This window comes from Eschrichtius robustus, chromosome 15, assembly GCF_028021215.1.
Source record: "Eschrichtius robustus isolate mEscRob2 chromosome 15, mEscRob2.pri, whole genome shotgun sequence".
NCBI lineage: Eukaryota > Metazoa > Chordata > Mammalia > Artiodactyla > Eschrichtiidae > Eschrichtius > Eschrichtius robustus.
Window position 1 is genome coordinate 60,464,910 of NC_090838.1, and position 24,524 is coordinate 60,489,433.

General features: G+C 38.0%; 1 protein-coding gene, 1 non-coding gene and 1 pseudogene across 9 annotated transcripts in view; 1 reads left to right on the top strand and 2 right to left on the bottom strand.

The window, feature by feature from the left end:
• The window catches only part of TIA1 (TIA1 cytotoxic granule associated RNA binding protein), a 29,448-nt gene extending 13,029 nt beyond the window's left edge, over positions 1-16,419 (bottom strand). For 4 of the 8 annotated variants that reach the window (XM_068564077.1, XM_068564074.1, XM_068564076.1 and 1 more), the window contains exons 1-6: positions 16,121-16,419; positions 7,860-7,956; positions 4,734-4,832; positions 4,171-4,225; positions 3,968-4,000; positions 2,737-2,824 (exon numbers count right to left, since the gene is read on the bottom strand). In XM_068564077.1, the coding sequence (XP_068420178.1) occupies positions 2,737-2,824; positions 3,968-4,000; positions 4,171-4,225; positions 4,734-4,832; positions 7,860-7,956; positions 16,121-16,146 (398 nt within the window). In that variant the 5' untranslated portion in view covers positions 16,147-16,419. Of the gene's footprint in view, positions 1-236; positions 303-2,736; positions 2,825-3,967; positions 4,001-4,170; positions 4,226-4,733; positions 4,833-7,859; positions 7,957-16,120 lie in introns of all 8 variants that reach the window. The other 4 variants (XM_068564079.1, XM_068564078.1, XM_068564075.1 and 1 more) reach the window with 2 other exon arrangements.
• Positions 16,420-16,682: 263 nt separating this feature from the next.
• TRNAG-CCC (transfer RNA glycine (anticodon CCC)) lies at positions 16,683-16,753 on the bottom strand. The gene has a single exon. It is a non-coding gene; the product is annotated as a tRNA-Gly (tRNA).
• Positions 16,754-18,508: 1,755 nt separating this feature from the next.
• LOC137778151 (phagosome assembly factor 1 pseudogene) lies at positions 18,509-19,679 on the top strand (annotated as a pseudogene).
• Positions 19,680-24,524: the final 4,845 nt, after the last annotated feature.

Sequence of the window (24,524 nt, forward strand, 5' to 3'; positions counted from 1 at the left end):
CATTTTCTCAGATCAGTTCATACCCCCCTTCCGGACTATGGGTAAATTTTGAGAACTTGACTTTTCAGAAACGTTAAATCATTGAAGAAAAATACTAGACACACACTTTAGTTTTATACTATATAAGAGAAGATTTTATACTAAATTCTAAAATAGCAATCATATAAGGTTGATTGGAAACTATAAGATATAAAAGCAAAATTTTAAAAAGTCAGAAAGTAAAAAAGCACGCCAACATTTATCCACTGTGAACCGTAGCTTGTAGTTAGCCAGGGCAATTCTGTCCATTCTTCAGAGATACTCTGCAAAATAACCAGAGCCCTATTATTTGAGATTGAGTAAAAAACCCAGCCATGATAGCTAAAACTCCATACCTCAAAAAATTGGACTCAAATTGTGCTTCACAGGCAATCTGCTTTTAAGTTAGCCAGGTATGTCACAATGCTTGTTCTCTCAGGACACATGAACAAAACAGGCACTTTTACAACAAAAACCCAAGTCAGAAAGCCATGCAATATAATTTTATATTAAAGTATACATAAGCATATTTTGATCAATTTAGGAGTGATTTATTAAGTGTTTAGGGTCAAAATGACAAAGAGGTGAAGGTGAAAGGGGAAAACTAATGCAAGCCACTTCTCAATATGTAAAAATACTTATTAAAATTATCTGTATGGTACACATGCATTTAATTTGTAGCTGATTCATTTCTACAGCAAAATTTGTTAGACTACCCTAAACTCAAGGAACAGGAAAAGTTTAAGCTATATAAATTAGGGAAAGAAAGTACTGTATTTTATATACTAAATATTTTAATAGGCCAACATTTACTACACACCTTTTATAAATCAAGCACTGTTGTAGGATCTCTACAGGGAATACCTGACTATCATGAGAACCTTTCAATATATGTATTTATCAACTTATCTCCTTTAATTGAAAAAAATCAGGAAATGATGCTACCAACTGAAAATGGTTCCTTCAAATTTAGAAACACTAACTCTTTGGGTAGCCTAAAACTTAGACATTATCTCGACTGAAAATTATAAAACTTAAAGGCCTTACCAAGAAAAAATGATATATACATCAGTAATCATAGTTGACTCTAAGAAAATCTACAGACTATAATTATGATACCAACATATTTAACAAAAAGAAATTATTGATCCTTGATTAAAAAGTAATGAAATTACTAAAATTAGAATGTCATTTAACTTAAACTCACCAATTGTTAAACAATCTTTATCTAATGCCAAACTAAAATTCCCATGCTTTCAGAAAAGCTACTGCAATCAAAATCGAAACATTTAATAAAATAGCATTTAATCTGTTAAAATGTTAGAAAAGCCTTTTCTTTTTAAAGGTAAGTTTCAGGGAATGTTAGCCTTGAAATATATTTAATTCTTACTTATATCTGAAAGGATTCTCTAAGGAAGAAGCAGCAAAGATCTATATCAGAGTTCTTTATCTTTTATGGTCCTGTGACTAATCTGAAAATAGGATAAAACTTACAAAGATACTCCACACCAAAATGAAAACAAGCATAAAATTTTGCATACAGAGATTTATAGAAACTTTGAGAGGCCAAAGGTTAAGACCTTTCCAATCTAGATATTTGAAAGCCAGCTAGAAAGCCAGCTAACCATAATCAAAGCCCTAAAACAGATTAAAAGGAACAGTCAAGAAATTAGAACTTTATTTTCCTGAAGTCAGTTCTAAGAGACAAAGAAAAATGTCACCTAACAAAAGAGTCCACTTGTAAACCTTAATCGTGTGACTGCCTTTAAAGTTGGCCCCTTACTTATGGTCATTCCTTGGTCACTATGCATTTTCATCCTCCTACCAATGAACTGAAACTCTTCAAACGAAAACTTCCAAAATTCAACACCAATACCAACATCTTTTACTGTCCAGTCTGCTTCTCATCTCTGCTGTTGGTCTGTTCATCAAACCAAACCAAAGCTAACATTTCCTTTTTCCTACTCTTCTAGCTGGAATAACAATAATAAAGCAACGAGAAACTCTAAAAATTTTGTTTTCTAAATTCAATGATTACTTCTAAGAACGTGCAATCATCAACTTATTATTCTTACTCTATTACAGGCATGCTTTTCAAAATATAAAGTTCTTTTATGATGAATACTCCTTGAGTGAGCTTTTTATAAAAGGCCTAAACTATACAATTAATAACAAATGCAAGCAAGACAGTGCTTCACAAAACACTAAAAGGCATTATTATTATTGTTAATAGCAACAACAACAACAAAAGGATAGATACCTGGGAATTAACATTTAATAACTGCGTTTTAGATTGAATTGTTAAGGTTTCTTTTTGTTAAAATATATTAACAGAAAATGCATGGTATCATAGAAGTGCCAAAGGGTCTAAATTCCTTAGTCATAGCACAAGTTCACTAAAGATTATGACCAAGCTAGCAAGACACTCATATAAGAAACAATATGCACAACAGCACATTTGTCTCTTAAAAGCTAATGCTAATTGAAAAAGAATTCTAAGATAATTGAAGACCAAAGATTTATTTATCAATGGGAAAAAAATCTTTGGCTGCTAACTGCTTGAATAGTCTCTAAACAGTACACTTATTCAAGTGAATATTAATACATCACATTCAAGTGTTAAAATTAATGTCCAAAATTCACAATAGATTTTCAAATTACTTCTACGTAAGATTGTTTCTAATATAAAGCATTTAAAATTTATCTTCTGTTACTTACGATATTCTTCCAAATGGTGCAAAAGCAGCTTTTATGTCTTCAGTTGTAATTTCTGGACTGAGATCACCAACAAAGACATGGAAATGATCTTATAAGGGGAAGGAAGGGGAAGTGAAAAGAAAAACATAATTTTAGAATTTTAAAAAATGCTAAAATCTATTCAGTAAAGTATTCTTAAAATAATTTATGGATTATAGTAAAGTATAACACTATCCTATACCTAGACAAATCCTATCAGTTTTAAACATAATGAATCAAGGTGACAATACAGGAAAGATTCTCCTAAGGACTGTGATATATCTAATGGGAAACTGACAGTTATATTTCTACTTATAGCCAATTATTATACTGGCCTAAGAAAATAAACTAATAATAATAAGTTTTGCAAAAAATATATATATATATTTATGACTTCATTACCGTTCTAATAGTACTTATTTACATTTATTCAGTTTACCTATGTGATATACTTGGTTTAACCATATTTTGTGAAGAACAATCAAAGAAATACCTTGCATTGCAACAGTTTGATGTTAAAGTATTTGACAGTTTTCTCAAAAGCCAACAGTTTTGGTTGCCCAGACATTACACCATTCAGTTTATGTGAATCCATGTGCAAGTGAACTAAGACTGAAGGCAACAGAATGAAAACAGTAATCCCTTCACTTTATATCAGAGCCATTAAAAAAGCACTGGAGAGAAAAAAACGTTCCCATATGTGAAGTTTTCTTAAAAAGACAATGCTCAAAAAAAAAGAAACACTTTAAAAATACAAAATAGTTGGATCAACACTTTAAATGGACATATATATCAATTCTGACAAATTATATTTGGAAAGAAAAGTTACCCCTATTTGGCAGGCCTTAAGCAACATATTGGGTTGCCATTTGGGAAACACAGTTTCAGGAGCAACTCAAGCAATCAGAAGATCTGGTATGAAGCACAGATCATGACCTCAAGGAAACAGGGTATCCTGCCCTTCAGTGGTGAAAGTATTTCTAAGGCATCAGCTGCTACCAATGGGGATCAGAGAACTTAAAATACCACCAAAGTAGTGGACAAACCACACTTGGTCAACAGTGGGAAAAAGGGGGAAAAATATTGCCAGAGAGACAAATAGACATACGACCCCTCCCTCCCCGCTCCCCCCAGTATCAAACAAAAAAACTTCAGGTGGTTAGTGAATACCCTTTCAAGAGATTTCATTTTATGTTTAAGAAGATACAATTACCTTGTGAACGCTGTGTGCTGACAACGGTACTACCTGATGACAAAGATTAGATTTGTTCTTAAATTTATTAACACAAACACATTCAATCATATCTTAGGATAACGATCAAAACATTACTGCAAATGTATGATGTTTATATGCTTTACAATAAAACTACTATGTACAATAAACACAAAAGTTCAAAGAGTATAAAATATACTTACTGCTTGTATCTTTCTTTTGACTGCTGGGGGTTGTTGCCCAATTCACTTTGACTTCCTAAAAAAATTTTTCTACATTTATACTCCATAAAAATAAAGGTAATAATCAGATATTACAAGATTTGCATCTATGAACACATAGGTATATGTTTGAGAGGAAGCATTCAAACTTTCTGGTCAAAATTTCAATACTTATTTTTTAACGTACACTTATGCAAATAATGTTAACAAATCCTAACTATACTTACTTCTTTGTTAACATTCAACTAACCTTTCTAAAGTACCAATAAATTTTTTTTCTTTTATTCTTCCCCATTAGTATCCACTGTTCCTAGATCTTTCATCAAAGCTTGAATAATTCAACAAATGTCTTAGTATTTACCATGTGCAAGGCACCATGAAGAATACTAACATAAACATACCCTCTAAACGCTTTATCCCAGCTTCTTAATATTAATGTGATCATTTTCTGTAAAGCGAATACAATGCTTCTAAAAAGGAAACAAAACCGTATACAACTTAGAATTTTCCAGTGCAAGTCACCTTCTTTAATTATGACAGCTTACCTTACCCATTATCTTCCGCCCATTCATAGCAGCTAGTGCTGCAGCTGCATGACGATGCTCATAAAACTCCACAAAACAATATGGATCATTTCCAGCTGTCTGTTGAAGAAGAAACACAAAAGCCAATTTTAAGTTTTATACTCCCAATACCTTAAAACTATACAAAGTTTTATACATCTCAGTATCAGGCCATGGAGAACGAAGGGTCTTTTCTGCAAATAAATGTTTCGATAAGGCAGTAAACACTAAAAAATGAACTACTTTTATAGAAAGCTATCTTCTTCAACAGCTTGTACTATACTACTATATATAATTTAATCTTTTATTAATGACTAAGTGTTCTAATTAACCTTCTTAAACCTGTTACTAAAGTGTAAGTAAACAGGCTCTGAAAACTGAAGAGGTTCTCTGGTAAGTAAAGTTTTAAAATAGGTTTTAGAATGTGGACTTTCTGACATCAAAATTTTTGCCTGCTTAGAAATCTTTTAAAAATAAAAATTCTCGGGAATTCCCTGGCAGTCCAATGGTTAGGACTCTGCGCTTCCACTGCAAGGGGCACAGGTTCAATCCCTGGTCAGGGAACTAAGATCCCACAAGCCGCCGTGCGGCCAAAAAAGAAAAAAAAAACCTCTCTCCTCTTTTCTACTGGTGTTCCAAGTAGTTGAGGCCTGATGACAGGTGAAGCCTGGATGTTTTCTGATAAATTAAAGAAGGAGAAAAAACACCAAATATTTTACACCTATCAGTACAAAATACCAAATGACTTTTTAATTCTTTCCATAATCTCCTAAGCAGAACTGTTAAAATAAGAAACTAATTGAAAAGACTAGGATGATAACAGAAGAAAGAAATATGCCATTTTGTTTCAAGCACAATTAACAGCTAAAAAAAAGTCACTGGCAATGATTTTAAAGAATTTTAGAGCAAGGAGGCAACCACAAAATTGATGACATTGAAACTATCCATTATTTTATTTTAAAAACATTAGAGAATATAAAAATGTTTTTAAAATTGTATAATCAAACTAATGCTATATTTAATGGGAATTCTATTACCAAGATCAATGTTGACAGGCATCAGAATGTGGTTAGAAAAGTGGCTTACACCTAAGAGTAGGACAATCAAATAAATAAGAATGTTCATTTTACTTAATTTGTACCCAGAAAAAAAAAAAAACTACTTTTTAGATTAAAAAAAATTCTAAGCATATACATTATCAGCCTTTATACTCTAGGGAGTATAAAATTCCTAAATATGAACATCAGTGCATCAATGTGAATAGACTGGAATTTAGACTTTAATAATAATAAAATAATGATAAGGAGGAGGAGAAGGAATAGTTAATCTAAGCCTTTGAGTGACCAAAATCCAAAATTTATACAAAGTGGCAGAGGTAACCTAGCTAGCCTTTTTTGTAGGTCCAGCAGTCATTAACATTTTGCCTAGTGATCTTTAATAGGCAAATATCTAGAAAGACCCAGACACAGAGAGAATAGCAGCCTACAGACCTATGGAGAGAATAGATCAATCTGGGTTTACATCCTTGCTTTGCCCCATTTCTGTATATATTAAATAGGAAGGGCTTCCCTGGTGGCACAGTGGTTAAGAATCTGCCTGCCAATGCAGGGGACATGGGTTCGAGCCCTGGTCCAGGAAGATCCCACATGCCGCGGAGCAACTAAGCCCGTGCGCCACAACTACTGAGCCTGCGCTCTAGAGCCCGTGAGCCACAACTACTGAAGCCCGTGTGCCTAGAGCCCATGCTCCGCAACAAGAGAAGCTACCGCAATGAGAAGCCCGCACACCGCAACGAAGAGTAGTCCCCTCTTGCCTCAACTAGAGAAAGCCGTGCACAGCAACAAAGAACCAAAGCAGCCAAAAGTAAATAAATAAAATAAAATAATAAAAAAAAAGGAATAACATCTGCTTTGTAATGTTTCTATTGAGCATTTGTGATAAGGCATCAGCATTAAAATAACAGGCAGTAGGCATTCCATAAATGCTATCACTAAGATAAGGAAGGAGCCCCAGATGAAAGATTGGTTTTAAATTCTCCATCATAGTCCCCTATCTCTCCCTCTTGTCTTTCTCTAAGGGTACAGAAATCTTTTCTTCTTTATCCAAAGGCATACAGATATTAAATGTGATAAGAAAACACTTTAGAAGAGTGTAAAGGACAAAAAACATCTGTTGAATCCATCTATATTATATGTAGGTGACCCTACCACATTAGGAGAAAGTTTTTTTTTTTGGTTTTTGGCTGCACCCTGTGCCAGATGAGATCTTAATTCCCTGACCAGGGATCGAACTGGCATTGGAAGGCAGAGTCTTAACCACTGGACCACCAGGGAAATCCCAGGAGAAAGGTTTGACATTTTAAAATCTGAGACAACAAACCAAAGCCAACTGGCTAAATAATTATTTTTAAAAATACCAAGTAAAAAAAAGTTAAATTGAAATACAATAGAAGAGAAAGTAGTAGATACAGACACATATGATTTACTTTCCTGGAGAAAAGAAAACCAAAAGTTTAAAGGTAGGAGAGACCAGGGATAAAAGGATTTCTCTTTAGCACTGTTTTTCTCATCAAAAGAATTTTAAGGTGCCTTTTAACACACATTATGACTCAGGAATAATACCAATTAGATGAGTGAATTCTATGTTTTTTCTATACATTAAGGTCTGATGGATGCGCACTGCCACAATACAAGAAAAACTTGCATCATGACCTTCAAAATTAAGTTAAAAACACTCTCACAGTATCAAAGTCTATTATTTTTTTTACCCAATTTCCCATTTTAATTGTAATAACTGAATTTCTAGTTTAGCCAATCAACTGATACCACATATAAAACAAACAATTCTGATGCCTCAATACACTTTAAAACGAGAGCCCACATACAGTTGTCATCTGCTTTAGACATGATTAGTACCATTCTCTTCTTTACTTACTAAAACAAACTTTGTGGCCAAAACGGATTCATTACAAATTTACTAAAACCCCTATGAATTTAGACTGTATAAACCAATTTAAGAGTTCCTGGAAGTAATGGATTTAAATAATGTATCATGGACAACCTCAAAGAAAAGAAAAAAAAGAAAGTTAACTAAGTAAAATACCCTTACATCCATAATCATTTTGCAGTTTTTACAAGGTCCAATCTGGCTAAAGAGCTGGAGAATTAAAGCTTCTGTCACATCTCGGGAAAGGTTACCGACATATCTGAAACACAAAGAAAAACAATTCATCATTTTAAATTTGCTTCTTTTTTATCAGTTCCTAAAGTTGATTACTGGAGAGTGAATATGGGGAATAGGCAGATCTTTGGGATCTACTATTTGGGATCTACTATTTGGGAACTTTTTAAAAGTTTGTGAAAACTTCAAAATCTCTTTCAAAACATATGGAAGATACGTTACTTGCAAATATATTAATGAGACACTGTTAGCAGAGGGGAAGCTAGTGTGTGTCTGTGTTTTTATTCAAGGTTGTACAAATAAAACTTGTTGCTTGTTTCTAAGTTTCTAGGCTTACCTTAGGAAGATATGCTTAAAATCTCTCAAATGAATCATTAAATATGTAGAACATTTTATACAATCGATCCTGGAAAGCTTTGCAATTATTTCTACTTCTACAGTATTACTGAGAACATTAAATTTTCTTCAATTTTTAATTCCCATGATTTCCCTAAAACTGTCCAATTTAGGTATACTTTGGCTTACACAGTAAACATATTTTTGAAAAATCATGGATAAATCACTTATCAGGTGTTGTACACGCTCACAAAAGAATCAGAAACCTTTCAATGGGAAACCTTTCAATGGGAAACCTTCCACTGATCAGTGATAATAGAAAGGGAGTAGAAAGAGTCTAGGAGAGACTTTTAACAGATAATATGAAGTGGTGACTAACAAATTTAATTAGTGTAAACAATGTATTATAAGACCACATGACTGGGATGATCCTTACTTTTTCTGGGGGAAGGGGGATGATTCTTATTTAAAGGGTTTATAAATAAATTTTCAAAATGGGATTTTAAAATGAGATTACCTCCAGACATGTTAGAGTTAGAGGTTTATTACTTCTGAAATCAGAGAATGTTGTCTCCCAACAACTGTAGTTTCTCATTCTTCTGCTAAGAATCCTTCAGGGAATGTGATGAAAGGTATGGCCTCTCTCCCCAGAAAAATAAACATCTATACATGCCAGAAAGTGTGGATTCAATTCCTTCCTTCCATTTACCCATTCAACAGAATATTGAATGCTTACTGTGAAGGCACAGGTATAGGTTAAAATGGCAAAGGGAGAAGTGCTGAGTCTTAAGGAACAATGAACAATTCCTTTATAGAAAAATGCTAGTCAATAAATGTAGACAGAGAGCATTAAATTAGCAATGTGTAAGCCCGACTGAAAAACTGACTCAGGCATGAACCATTAATGGATATAAAACTATTAGGTGAAAGGTTGGTAAGAAAATGGATATTTGCAGGGTGCCTAAGTTATCACATAGATCACTTAACAACTGCAAACGGAAAACCCACCTTAAAAGTGAGAGCTTTTGGCCACTTTGACCCAGTGTTCAAACTTTAAATCATTTTATGGATAAACAATGAGACATTGTGTGTACAATATGAATTATATATCATCATCTATGAAGTATTCAAATCAGAAATATCTAATTGACTCTAGCTAAGCTTAAATTTAGATCTAAGTTTACAGGATATTGGGCATATAAAACAATTACACGAATCCATATGTGGGATATTATATAAGGCGACTTATTTATCTTCAAAAGATTGTCCTAAAAAAAAAGTAAAAAGAGGGGAAGACTGTTTTTGATTAAGAGGGACCTAAAAGACACTGACAACCTAATACAATGAATAATCCTTGACTGAATTCTAGATTAGGGTTGGGGGGGGGCAATAGCTTTTTCTTACAGAATTGTAATTAATAAATGTAGAAGAAATGAGAGAAATCACCATTAAAACACCTTAGTAATAATCGCTACTGGCAAGAATTCTTTGATACACCTCCCTCTCTAAAGTGAAGCTTAATTTCCCTCTCCTTGAGGGTCGGCTACTCTTAGTGACTCAATTCTAACTGACAGAGTATGTCGAGAAAAATAGTAGTCAGTGTACAGTGGAGAAGCAGTACCCTTCAAAAGTGCCACAGTAATGAAAGTTATCTCCTTACATATTACAGGAAAGAGACATGACAACTGAACACAATGTGGTATCTTGGATTAGATCCTGGAATAGAAAAAGGACATTAGTGGCATGGGGAAATGGTAATAAAATTTGTAGTTAACAGTACTGTACCAATGTTAATTTCTTAGTTGTGATAACTATATCATGGTTATATAAGTAAGATGTTAACATTAAGAGAAGCTGGGTGAAGGTCAAATGAGAACTCTGTACTATCTCTGCAACTCTTCTGTATCTATTCTTACCCGACTCTTGTGCCTATAAGAAATCCTAAGGATTGCATATGTCTAAATGAAAAAAATGGCTCTTCTGAAAATTTAATTCTAACATCTGCTTTGCTAAAGGTAGATAATCTAGTGACAAGTTGAACAGTATTTAGGGAACCTGGAGTCTATCATTTACTCTTTGCAAAACTTTAAGATTTTCTCAGAAATATTTTCTAAGTGATTTACGTAGTTTGAAGATAGCTAATAATAATAATAAAAGATACTTTAAAAAGCACTAAGGTCTGTATGGCCTTTATATTTGTTTATTTAATGTGGCCTGCTATATACTATATGTTCCAGGAGGCTTTATCAATTAACTCTACACACAGCTGTTTAGAGAAAGTCTCTTCAGAGGAAGTTACACAACAACTTGCTCTCAACCTTCGACACCATTACAATAAACTACAAGTAACATATATACTTGTAGTTCATTCCCATTTTTATATAAAAATGTTTCTTTAGTTGTCCCATACTTTGTCACATACTATTCTGTTTCTGAAGTGAAAGGATTTCCTCTTAACAGCATGGATTTAAGTTACCTGTGTAACAGATTTTTCTTTTTTTTTTAGGCTGCCAAATATCTTCCTGTTTTTAGAGAAATTCTCACCCTGTGGCAAAGCCTGACTCCTCTTCAGAAGATGAAAAGGCTAAATATGGTTATATAGTCTCCCTTGCATGTGATCTGGGCTAGCTCAATTACAGATACCAGTCCTGAACACAGAAGACAAAGATAGGGGTGAAAGAAGCAGAGGCTGAAGAGAATCCACTTTGGTGGCAAACAGCCGCAGAGTTCCATGCCCAGTGAAAGTGGAAGCTGTAGTATCAGGTCCTCAGTAGGTGTGGCAGTAGTATCCTTTCTGGGATGGTCTGTGGCTTGATTAGGACTGCAGGCCTGACAGTTAGTTGTCTCTCTTTCCTGAACATTTTCTAAGCCAGGTTCCATAACCTTCCTGCAAACTCTGGGAGTGTCCGATATCTTTTTAAACAAATTCCTTTTATGCCTGGATTTTTTTGCAGCTTGCGTTTAAGAAAATTCTGAGTGATACAAAAATTGATACTGGAGCAGTTGTAAGCCAAGATTCCCTGTCACAATGTCAACTGGACTACTAAACAAAAATGTAAATTTCTTACATTTATGTAGTTTTAATTTTTCAAGATGCTTTTTATTCAAGAACGTTAAAATATCCCTTTCTATGTGTTCCATGAACTTTTTGTTAACAGCATAGACTGAAGTATCCCATGTTGATATTTATTATATCACCTCTGAGATCATGTACCAATCTTGTGCAGAACTGGAAAGTAAACATCCTCCTTGGGCAACTGGATAAAATATGAGTATAAACTATGTATTAGTTAACAATGCTGACTCCTTAATATGTAGTCTCCTTAATATGAAAATTATATTGCCGTTACATAAGAGAATGCCCCTATTCTTAGACGTATTTAGCCCCTAAGTGTCATGATGTCTTCTCAAATGGTTCAGCGAATTTGGCTAACTATTAGCAATTGGTAAAGCCACATGAAGGTTATCTAAGTCTACAACATACTATTTTTGCTACTTTTCCATAGGTTTTAAATTTTTCAAAATAAAAAGCTTCCTGAGGGACTTCCTTGGTGGTCCAGTGGGTAAGACTCCGTGCTCCCAATGCAGGGGCCCTGGGTTCAATCCCTGGTGGAGGAACTAGATCCCACATGCATCTGCAACTAAGAAATCTACATGCTACAGCAAAGATCCCGCGTACAGTAAAAATAAAAAATAAAAAAATCTAAAAAAAAGCTTCCTGAGAAAATTCAATGGAAAAAGTCATCAATGCTAGTGAAAACTTGACAGTTCTGGGATAGGATTTCATGTCAATTTAATATATATTTTAAAAGCTGATATTAAGTTCAAACAGTTATAACATTGGAATCCAAAACATTTTAAATATTCATTTTGATTAGTACAGCTCTAGAAAATTTAAGCTACAAAGAAAAATTTACAAGGCAGAATGCTGTATTGGGTTTGTTATGAGCCACAATCATTGTATAAAAAGGCAGAGTTTAAAAAAAAAAATGCAGACTTTGATATGAGGCCTCTGAAAATCTGAGTGAAAAACATGAATACATTTTAATCTAATGATAAATTTTGTAAGAGTAGATTTTTATTTTCATTCATACTATATATCTACTATCTAGAACCCTGCCTGGAATATTTAAGTGCTCTATAAATATTTGTCAAAGAGGTAACTGTACTCTCTCAGAATTACTTTTGAACATTTGCAATTTGCTAGGGAATTAACCCATTTTGCCTGAGTCACTCTAGTTCAGGGGGAAAAGGTGTATGTCTCCTACTAATTATGAAATTATGACAAGAGTATATTATATGTCACAGGGAATACAGTCAATATTTTCTAAAATAACTGTAAATGGAGTATAACCTTTAAGAATTGTGAATCACTATACTGTACACCTGTAACTTATATAACATTGTACATCAACTATATTCAATTTAAAAAAAGAAATTATGTATGACAGTAAATGCTTGTTGTATATAATACAAATACTATATACCAGCATCATAACCTTACTATTTTTTTTAAATTAATTTATTTATTTATGGCTGTGTTGGGTCTTCGTTTCTGTGCGAGGGTTTTCTCTAGTTGCGGCAAGCGGGGGCCACTCTTCATCGCGGTGCGCGGGCCTCTCGTTGCGGAGCACAGGCTCCAGAGCAGGAGCGCAGGCTCAGTAACTGTGGCACACGGGCCCAGTTGCTCCGCGGCATGTGGGATCTTCCCAGACCAGGGCTTAAACCCGTGTCCCCTACACTGGCAGGCAAGATTCTCAACCACTGCGCCACCAGGGAAGCCCCAACCTTACTATTATTTAACAACTGTCTACTCTTCACAAAGGACACTCTGTTGCGTGATAGCTGAAACCCTCTTATTTTATCAGCTAGCACCTCCTTCACTTGGAGATCAGACCATATACAGCCAGCCAACTCTTGGTACTCCCAGGGGATTGGTTCCTGGCCCTGCCCCCTCCCATGGTTACCAAAACCCATGGATGCTCAGGTTTCTTACAACTGGCCCACCATATCTGAGGGTTCCAGTTCAGTGGACACAGAGGGCCAACTGTACATAAACCGGTCTGAACGGAAGTATCTAACACTATGCCCAGAAGACTTATTAATAAGATATCCATGCTCTCAGGACAGTTCTCGTTTTTAATTATATTTTACAACAAACTAACATTCTAGATGGCTGATAATTACGCGTTTGCAAATTAAAGTTATTGCCGACTTCACTCTCATATTCAACATCCAAACCACTGGCAATTCTCTATTTTCAAAACATTTCCAGAATCAAACCACTTCTCACAATACGGTTGACCCTTGAACAACATGGGTTTGAACTGCGTGGATCCACTTATACACATGGAATTTTTTCACTAAATATGTACTACATGATCCACGGTTGGTTGAATCCACAGAAGCAGAGGTCTGACTGTAAAAGTTATACATGGATTTTTGACTGCTTGAGGGCTGGAGCTCCTAACCCTTGCATTGTCCAAGGGTCAACTGTACATTTCCAGAGTACTGCTGACAAGAAATTGAATACTGGCAGTCTCTAACAAGGCACTGCTGAACACTCATTTGTGGCAAAGGAAGGCACTTCCTCTGAGCCATTCAGGTACACAGGTAATACTGAAATTCAGACTGTATCTTACCCTCAAGAATGAGTAAAATCTTGATTCACTGCTTGAAACTGTACCAGTTTTAAAAACAAATTTATTAATCACTTACCATGGACCAGACATTGCTAAGAACATATTAAAAGCCTCTGACTCCCAAGGTTATTCAAACAAACATTTTATATTAAAAATAGAAACATTGCTGGGAAAAATTAGGGATGAGCACCTACTCATATTTAATCAAGATTGGTCTGACTGGAAGAATGGGAGTTTTGGTTGAGAAAGGTAGAAGCGAGGGAGGGGATAATAGGAAATGTTAAAGCATGGACTACTTTGGGGAAAAGATTTTTGGATGGGGTGTTCTAGTAAAGCATACAAAGCAAAATTAGTCATGAATGTTAAGTGTCAAGAGTTGAGGACAGCAGAGTTGCAGGATGATGAACAAAAGGGTATATGACTTGGGATGAGTTACTTAAATTCTAAGCTTAGCTTTTCCTCAGCTGTAAAATGGACCCATTTACTGCAGAATTCTGATGAGGATTACACAAGCTCATAAAGCACTTAACAGAGAACACATGGCAAACGGTAAGTATTCAATAAATAAATAATAAATAATTTAAAATAAATAAATAAAACTTCATTAATTCTCCTGCAATGGTTGGTCCCCTGTGCCCAAGCTAGTACTGCTTGCTTTTGTAGACTGGCCTGGGAAAGCTTAAGTTGTCTTCATTATTTGATACTCCCAAATCAATGTACTAAAAAGGTTAAGTTCTCAGATTATTTTTAGCAGTTTCTGAAATTAAAAATTTCAAAATAAGAATCTTAAAGACATTATAAAAGATGAGTTCTTAATCCAATATGCTGCTGGCTATCACACTTCTAGCGAAGAGGCAAGAGGGAAAAAAGGTTTCCATAAACTCTATGGGGCTGATTTTTTAGGGAATATTCATCTACAGATATAATCTTTCAAAAGACAAAAGTCATGCGCTAATTGCTGCATCCTATTAAAAAGAGACATAATGTAACTAACATTATGAGATAAACTATCAAAAGTTTACCTATTCATTAAGAAAACAAGTGACTATATTTCTCATATAGATTACAAAACTGAAACTATTTTGGTGGCGAAAAAAATAATTGATTACGTTGTACTTCGTAACAACTGTGATATCCAGAGAGTTGCAAAAAGAAACGTAAGAGTGTATTTTTATTGCCTTGAGTTCTCAAACTGCCAGTATTCTAAGAACAAAAACAAAAAAGCTACGTCAAAAACTCATCGGGCTTTTTCTTCTTTTCGAGAAAAGCAACAAAGGCAGGATCACCTCAGCGGATAATATTTCGAAAAAAACAAAGGAGAGGGGGCGGGGAGAGCAACACGACAAAGAAAAGATCCCAAACTAAGATCACTTAACACTAAGTCTAAAAATTCTCAGAGGTGACTAAATATGCTAAGGTACTTATCAATTGTTGCTTCATTAAAAACTCCCCGCTCCTTCAACGACATGTCAATCAGAAAAGTAGCAAGCGACGACAAAAATGCATTATATCCACTTCCCCTCAGTTGATATATACCTCCGGGGTCGAGTTCCATTTTTAAAAAGCAGTTTCAAAATCCTTAAGGGGTCCGATTTGGGGCTTTCTGATCGGGGGAGGGGGTGCCACAGAAGGAAAGGCACAGAGAAGTTCAAGAAAAAACATTTGGCTTTTTTCCAGTTGGCAACTGCGAGAATAAAGTTTAAGTCCCTGAAAATCAGTATAAGTATTTTCAAGACAAAAATTCTTATCAACGAAAGACAATGAAAGAAAGAGTTTCTAGAGAAAATGAAAGTAAAATGAAAGGGAGACGGCCGTAAAAATCAAAAGAGGTTAATCGAGAAGCGGGAGAGGGGGATGGGGGGAGAGAAGAAAAGCGTAGAACAAAAAGGCTAGCCGAGTTCTAAAAACGGGTTTGAATGAAAATCTTTTCTCCACGCCTAAGACCACAGAGGGCCCGGGACGAGGCCAAAAGCCACGCTGTGGGGTAGTTACGGTGTAGGGACTAATTTAGAGGGCTGAGCCCCGTCTCCGTCCATCTCGTCCCCTCACAGCCCGGGTCTCGGTCCCTAGGCATCCCGGTGAGCGCTAAGGAGAGGAACCCATGATATCGCGGCGTCCGCGGGGAACAATAGGCTGGGGAGAGGCGCAGAGCCGAAGCTTCGCTCCGGGACCAACACCATCCCGCCCCCCTCATCGCTGCCCCAGACTCACAGAGTCTTAGGCATTTCGTCCTCCATGGCTGCTGCTGTCGCGGCGGCGCCTCCGGGTCCAGCTCTCTACCCTTTACTACCTCACAAATCTTTCGAGCTGCTATGTCTGTGAAATAGCGGGGTTTCTCGGCCGACCGGAGGTTACTCCGCCCCCTGCTTCGGCGGCAATTACACTAAACCACCCGGCCCAGCGCGAACAATGAAGCCCCAACACAAGATGGCGGCGAGCCGGGAGCCTTGGAGCAGCCAGCGAAGTGACCCAGGCCGCGCAAGCGCAGAAGAATCTTGCACTTTCAACCTTCTGGCCGCCAGGCTGCACCTCAGTCCTTATATTCACTCGTTGCGCAGCCGCTCTTCCAGCGACGCTCGGGGATGTCTCAGACTGCGCAGGCGTAAAGGTTAACTAGTTCATGACTTGAGTAAACTTTTTTGAATTCCACCTCCAGATTCGAATGTGTCAACAGTAATTTATAGTGAAATATAAATCTTCATGGAAATGAAAAGTAGTGTTTCCAGAAGAAGAAAGATTATAAAAATTATTTAAGGGAAGGACAAAAGTTAGTTGCGCCGCCCGGGAATCGAACCCGGGTCGCAAGAATGGGAATCTTGCATGATACCACTACACCAGCGGCGCTCACGAAAATCGCTGTTGCTGAAATGCTTTAGGATTACGTACAAGCAAACGTTTATTCCCGGAAGATTTGTTTATTTATTTAAAAATAAAAGTTAATTGAGAGTCCATATAATCTGTTACTTTTCATATAAGAAATGATTTCTTTTCTCTCATTCCGATACAGTTGAATGGATGTTCCTGCTTTTTCTGTACGGAAAAAATCTCATAAAAAAAAATTTTTTTTTTTTAACTTAAAAGAGTTTCAAGGGACTTCCCTGGAGGTGCAGTGGCGGGACTCGGTGCTTCCACTGCAGGGGGCTTGGGTCCCATCCCTGATCAGGGAAATAAAACCCGCAAGCCACACAGCGCGGCCAAAAAACAAAAAGTTTCATTAAGAATTTGTCTTCTTCATATATACACTACCAAATGTAAAACCGATAGCTAGTGGGAAGCAGTCGCATAGCACAGGGAGATCAGCTCGGTGTTTTGTGACCACCTAGAGGAGTAGGATAGGGAGGGCGGGAGAGAGGGAGAAGCAAGAGGGAAGAGATATGGGGATATATGTATATGTATAGCTGATTCACTTTATTATAAAGCAGAAAGTAACACACCATTGTAAAGCAATTATACTCCAATAAAGATGTTAAAAGAATTTGTCTTCTTGGTGTTAACCAAATTTTTGAGAGCCTGGAATGTATTTCTAGATCTTAGCGGAATTTTTCTTTATATTTGAATTTCCTTGGTATATTCAATGTATACTGGAAAATATTTAAGAAATAGTTATTTAATGCAAATAGGTCCCAAGAATTCTAAAACCAACTGACTCAGAATATATACAAATTTCAGCCCTCTTCCAGGGAAGCAGAAAAATTAGGGCTCTGAAATGTACTTCAGTATACTCATTATGTATTTTGTATTGCATATTATAAGTTATGTAAAAGTTTTTAAACATTGGAAAATGTACATGCCCCAAAATGTGGTGTTTTCTTTGGACTAGTTCCTTTAGACTTCGATACTTTTGGATAACCATTTTTAGAATTGTCTTTAGAATCTGGTGCACATTCTTGGGATTTTATTCAAAGATATCTAATATTAGTCTTTTGGGGATGAATAAGACAAATGTTAATAGTGGATAGTATTTTAAAACAACTTTTTGAGATGTAATTCACATAACATACATTTCTTCCATTTAAAATATACAGTTTGGGAGTTCCCTGGTTGCCTAATGGTTAGGATTCCGGGCTTCCATTACCACAGCCTGGGTTCAACCCCTGGTCGCGGAATTGAAATCCCCCAAGCTGGCAGCCAAAAAGCAAAAAAAAAAAAAAAAAGGAAAAAAATGTATAAAGATAGAACGTACAGTTCAGTGGTTTTTTTAGTGTAATCACAGAGATGTGCAACCATCTCTATAATCAATTTTAGAACATTTTTCACCCCCAAAAAAATGAAACACTTACCAATTAGAAGTCACTTCCTGTTCCCCATTCCACCCCTCGCCACAAGCCACTAATCTTCTGTCTCTACAGATTTGTCTATTCTGGACATTATATTGTCCATGAAAAATTTGATTAATAGTCAATCTAAGAAAGAAATAGAGAATTTTATTTGAGCCAACCTGAGGATTATAGACCGGGAGACAGTCTTTCAGAGAGCTCTGAAGACTTTTCTGCCCATTAGAAGTTAACGCACAGGGCCGCCCGAGGCTGCTGCCGGTCAGGTGAGCTCCGGTCTGTCTGCCCTGCGGCAGGGAGGCCGCCGGATCAGCGAACCAAACCAATGCTGGGTGTGGAGATGGTGCCTCAGCGTCCTCTGGGAAACGAGCAATGGGAATTTGCACTGGTCTCCTCTAAGCCATCACCTCATCTCTAACCTGGCTCAGGATGGGATCAAACCATCAGAGACTTAAGGTGATTGAAATATATGACTTGACTAAAGTAAAGTTAAAATATTGTGGTGTGCATTTCAATTCTCAAGCCATAGCTCCCACCACTGAGCAGATAGACCAGTTTTTCGGTGCAACCCATCCTGGAGTGTACAACTCCACTGAGCAGCTCTTCCACCTCAACTTCAGAAGACTGTCTTTCTCTTTTCAGCTAGATTCATGGACCGAGGCTCCCAAGTACGAACCCAGTTTTGCCCATGGTCTGGCTTCTCTCCAGACAACCCAAGAAGCAATTGTGAAACGAATGTACATCTACAGTGGAAACAGCCTACAGGATACCAAGGTTCCCATGATGCCCCTGAGCTGTTTCCTGGGCAATGTGTGTGCTGAGAGTATAGATGTTCTTTGAGATGGAACTGGACCCTCAGGTTTATGATTTCGCCTACTTGCCACAGGTTGCGGACCCAGCGTATTAGCAGATGCCAAGATGTGGGTATTTGAATTCTTAGTGTATTTTGGCAATTCCTGCCAAGATGTTCTTAGCATGCTTAGCTCTCCACACAAGGTCTTCTACAAGTCAGAAGACAAAATGAAGATTCATTCTCCTTCTCCTGATAAGCAAGTTCCATCCAAGTGCAATGACTACTTTTTTAACTACTTCACTCTTGGAGTGGACATCCTCTTTGACGCGAATATACTCAAAGTGAAGAACTTTGTCCCACACGCCAATTACCCTGGACATTATAATTTTAACATTTATCACCACTGTGAGTTCAAGATCCCACTAACTGTAAAGAGAGAAAACACAGATGGTCAGACAGAAACATGCATGACCTACAGCAAGGGGGGGGCAACATCCAAGAGCTTCTGGGCCATCCTGTGGCGAAGCCTGTTGCCCTGCACAGGTCCTCCTCCCCAGACAACACCAACCCCTTTGGCTCCACATTCTGCTTTGGTCTTCAGCGGGTGATCTTTGAGGTCATGCAGAACAACCACGTTGCCTCAGTGATCATTTATGGCCCTCCCAGGCCTGGTGCACACCTGAGGACCACGGAGCTCCCCTAGGATCAGCACCACCCATGCCCCTCTGCCCCATGGAACTGTGCATCGCATCCTATTCAGCAGGCCACCCTGTGGGTTTTCTTGGACACCTTGTCAGTGTGGAAGGGCTGTTGTGATATTTTGAGTTGGAGCTCAGGCTGGGTGCTCTGTCATGGGGTGAGAGGCCCAGATATTCCTCTGTCCATTCTCAGCCTGCTGGTGCCTACAGGGGACACAGACTGCAAAGAGAAGCACAAACTCTGAGCCTTGATACCTGGACCCAGGAGCTCTCGGCTAACATGTAAGGGGAGAGTGGTCTGTCTCCCCTGACCCACACACATTGGGAAAACTTGGGGCTCTTTCTGTGGCTGAGGACCCAGGCACCCAGGACAAGGACAAGGTCCTGCCTTTGGCCCAACATTGCCACATGACCCTTAAGGCAAGCAGGTAGCATGTCCATAGTACTTGGTTGCAACTTTTGTACTACATCCACTTTAGTTACTGGATGAGCTGGCTGTGGCCAAGGCGGCCCACCTGCCCTTCCCTGTTTCTTTCATGCATACACTCCCTGCCAGGCCCAGTAGGCACACCCAGCTGGTTGAAACACAACTTTCTCCCATCAAGGTACGTGCCCAGGCCTGGTTCCCACCTCTCTTGCAGCGAGGCTTCAAGGCCGCCTGTTCTCCTACTCTGCCCCAACCTGGTTGGCAGGGCTGCATGTTTCCATCCTGTTTGCCTCTTCCGTTTAATGCCAGAGTTGCAGCCAGAGACATCGTCCTCCTTTTTTGTGTTTCAGCATTCTGCTCTGCACTGTGGGCTTGGCTCCCCTTCCCCAACTCTGGGCAGTGTCCCCTGGCCAGGCCCATTCATAGCTCAAGTCCTCTGGGGCTCAAGGAGGGCTGGGCTGCTCAGTCTCTTCGTGGAATTTGCTAAGGAAAGTAGCATATGTGCTTTAAAAATATTAATCCTTTTGAAAAGAACTGAGAAAAGAAATGTATAATTTTATTCCATTTTTAATTATTTTCATTTAGCAACTTGAGATACATAGATGACAATTTTGTGAGTTTTTCAAATGTGTGTACAGATTTTTGTAAATATGACTCTTTTGTAATTAACTCATGTACAGCCTCATCCTGTATAGTTTAACAATGAATGTGCAGGGGACCTGCCCCGGGCGCCTGTATGGTGCCTGGGCCTACAGCCAGGCTTGTGTGGCATTCCCATGACTTTGTGACTGATTGGTGTCTTCCCATGTGGACTGTGGCCTGGCCAGAGACCCCCCCAACAACCCGCTGTGGGGCAGCCAGGACTGTTCCCATCCTCTTAGAATGGGGGAACCTTCCTCATGCCCTGCCTGTACCCCTCCTCCAATAAAGACCAATGCTCGGGGCTTCTCTGGTGGCGCATTGGTTGAGAATCTGCCTGCCAATGCAGGGGACACAGGTTCGAGCCCTGGCCTGGGAAGATCCCACATGCCGCGGAGTGACTAGGCCCATGAGCCAAAATTACTGAGCCTGCGCGTCTGGAGCCTGGGCTCCGCAACAAGAGACGCCTCGATAGTGAGAGGCCCGCGCACCGCGATGAATAGTGGCCCCCACTTGCCGCAACTAGAGAAAGCCCTCACACAGAAACGAAGACCCAACACAGCCATAAATAAATAAATTTAAAAAAAAAAAAAACAAAAACCTATGCCCTCAGCAACAGCTTACCATGTGCTGTTGCTGGGATGTTTGTACTTTGAAAAAAAAAAAAAAAGAGAGAAAATGCACAGTTATATACATTTTGAAGACAAAGAGTTATATATCAAATGATGTATTGACAGTTTACATAGTCCAGATCTGCATGTACAAGGCAAGTAGTGAGTCATCTTGATTAAAGATTAAGAAAGGAAAGTGGGGATTCCCTGGCGGTCCAGTGGTTAGAACTCGGTACTTTCACTGCCCAGGCTGTGTCCAATCCCTGGTCGGGGAACTAAGATCCTGCAAGCTGTGTGCTGCAGCCAAAAAATAATAGCAATAAATAAAATAAAATAAAATAAAATAAAATACACTTGAGCTGGAAATGAAAACCCTCTTTAGTTGAGAAGGAAAAGAAATAAAACACCCCCATGTTCAATGCTGCCTCATCCCTCATGTTATGTCTGATCCCTCATGTTATATCCTAAGGAATTACCTTTCTGGTGCCAGGAAGAATTGCTCTTTACCATCAAGCAGGCATTCCTGTGTCTTTTAAGGAGATCTGGTTTATGTATAATTGTAGAAGCACTGTGCACACTAAAAAGGAGTATTGGCCCAAATGAGCAGAGAGAAAGTTTTATGTTTAAATTTTTTTTGTCCTGCCTTAAAAATAGTTTTATTTCATCAATTCTCACTTTTGATCATTAATGTTTTGATAGAAAGCATTAGGTGATCAAATATTTGGTCCCTTGATGCCACCTGTGGTTGCTTACCTGCCCTGGGTCTGTCATGTCCCTCCATTCCCAGTTCTAAAAGCCTGGTTCTTTCTTTCCTTTTAGGGGGATTGTACTGGTGTAATGTCTGTCAAGGACTGACAGTGAATTCCAAGTTGCCCAATAGGACTTATGACAATTTTACATTGCATGTGCATTGTGCATGTTCATTATTTTATAGAGAACTATAGATGTAATCAATAGTTTCAAGCAGTTTAGATATTATATTAGTAGAAGTTGGTGATACATAGCACAAAATACAAGAAACCATCACTTTATAAGTTACACAAACTGTAATCAAAATTACCAACAGGAGTAAGAATGCCATTAGTAAAGATTTAAAGCAGGACCCCCCCCAAACCAAACCTTTTTCCTAGTGTTTCACCTAAACTGGGAAGAAGATCATTTAGAGTGGAAATTTGCGTTTTCATATGTGTCACAATATGGGTTATATTAGAAGACTCTTGGGGAGCAGTTAAAATATCTAGGGCCATGTGATTTTATAGGACCTCTTTTCTCATCGTGGAAACCTCTAAACTGAGCAAGCTAATGGCTTGGTTACTATCATTTAAGGCTTGCTGGGTGAATTTTGTTAAAGCCTCTGTAAATAATGACATCTTCTATTCCAAGTGAAGGGATAAATATTGTGGCCAAACGATCATACCAATGGAAGACTGATTGATCCCAGTGTGTTCATATTAAAGGCAGATTGGCAGGGACAGTTTCAAAGGCTACCTCTAGGTGACCTTGCGCATGAGTAAAACCAATTGTGCATCTTCCTAACCAACCTGGGGAGAGCCAAGGCCATAAAATTGTTTGATAAATCCAGTGGATCCTGGTAGGAGCTAAGTAACATATATATATATATATATATATATATAAATTTATATCCGTTATCTCTTTTTAAATTAATTAATTTTATTTTTATTATATTTTTGGCTGCATTGGGTCTTCGTTGTTGCGCACGGGTTTTTCTCTAGTTGCGGGGAGCAGGGGCCACTCCTCGTTGTGGTGCACGGGCTTCTCATTGCGGTGGCCTCTCCCACTGCGGAGCACAGGCTCCAGGAGCATGGGCCTCAGTAGTTGTGGCACGCGGGCTCAGTAGTTGTGGCTCACGGGCTTAGCTGCTCCGCGGCATGTGGGATCTTCCCGGACCAGGGCTCAAATTCGTGTCCTCTGCATTGGCAGGCGGACCCCCAGCCACTGTGCCATCAGGGAAGCCCTAAGTAATATATTTAATATCTAGTGAAAAGGAGTATTTATAGTCAGGTTCTGAACAAATGTCATTAATTGGCTGAATAAGAGGGTCCCACTTAGTGATATCAGTGGTAGCTGGCACAGTCCTAGCGTATCTTTCTTCTAAAATAAAATTTCTAAGGGCCATCCAGTTAGAGCCTTGGAGAGAAGAAATCCACCAAGGTACACCTGGAAGAATCAGTCATAGATTATTGACTGTAAAGCCAACAATTGAATTAATTTTAAACCCTACTTAGGCTTTGTGCCCATGATAGAAAAAAATTGATATATGCAAAAGTCCACGAAATCAATAAAACACTATAAATAATCATATAAGTCAGGTCCAGCATCTCAAGATAGCTGTCTACTTCTGATGTCATTGTCTTCTTGTCCTCGTGTGGGTGTAGTTTCTCTTCTATTTGAGTACTGTTTTAAAGTGAGTTGAGGTCAGCAGTCTTCTCTACAGACCAGCCCCGTGCAGGGCCCTTCTAAAGTGGGAAATAAGAATCCAAAAGTCAATTTCCTTTAGCTTTACTGTGTATGAGCTAGTCAAGTGTACCTGGTAAGGGTCTTTCTATCTAGGTTGGAGATGGCCCTTTAAATAATGTCTTTCCCAGTATGCATAATCTGCCTGGTTGCAGGTCATGGGGCACCTGATCTTTGCCCAAAGACAGACTACTGGGATAAGCTTCAGAAAGAAACTTAGAATGTCCTTTAAAAATTTAATTAAACTTTACAATAATATAACATAGTAATGAGGAGCCCTTCAGGAAGTGAGTCTTAGGTAGTAAGTATAAAACCCCAAAGGCACGAACAGCACTAGAATTTAATATCCACAAGTAATTTTTCTCTCTAAAATTATCCTCATTTCCACCAAATATAGCCAAATTAAGAGTAATTTGTTTGCAAAATAAGCCTGGCTTCAATAAACTTATCTTAATTATTTACATAAGTGTAATTGATTATATAGGCTCTTTAAATTGGCTTTGCTGGAAGTTTTCATAAGGAATCTCAGGTTAAACTTTTAAAAGGCCTGTCAAGGGTGGGCAAGCCACATCAAGGGCTTGCTATCAGATTCTGCCTGTGGTATCTATAGATTTGGGTGAATTCCTCTCTTCTCAAGGTCCCCAAAATATCTTGAGATTCCTGCACCAGCCAGCAGGTGGACTTCTTTATTTACCTGG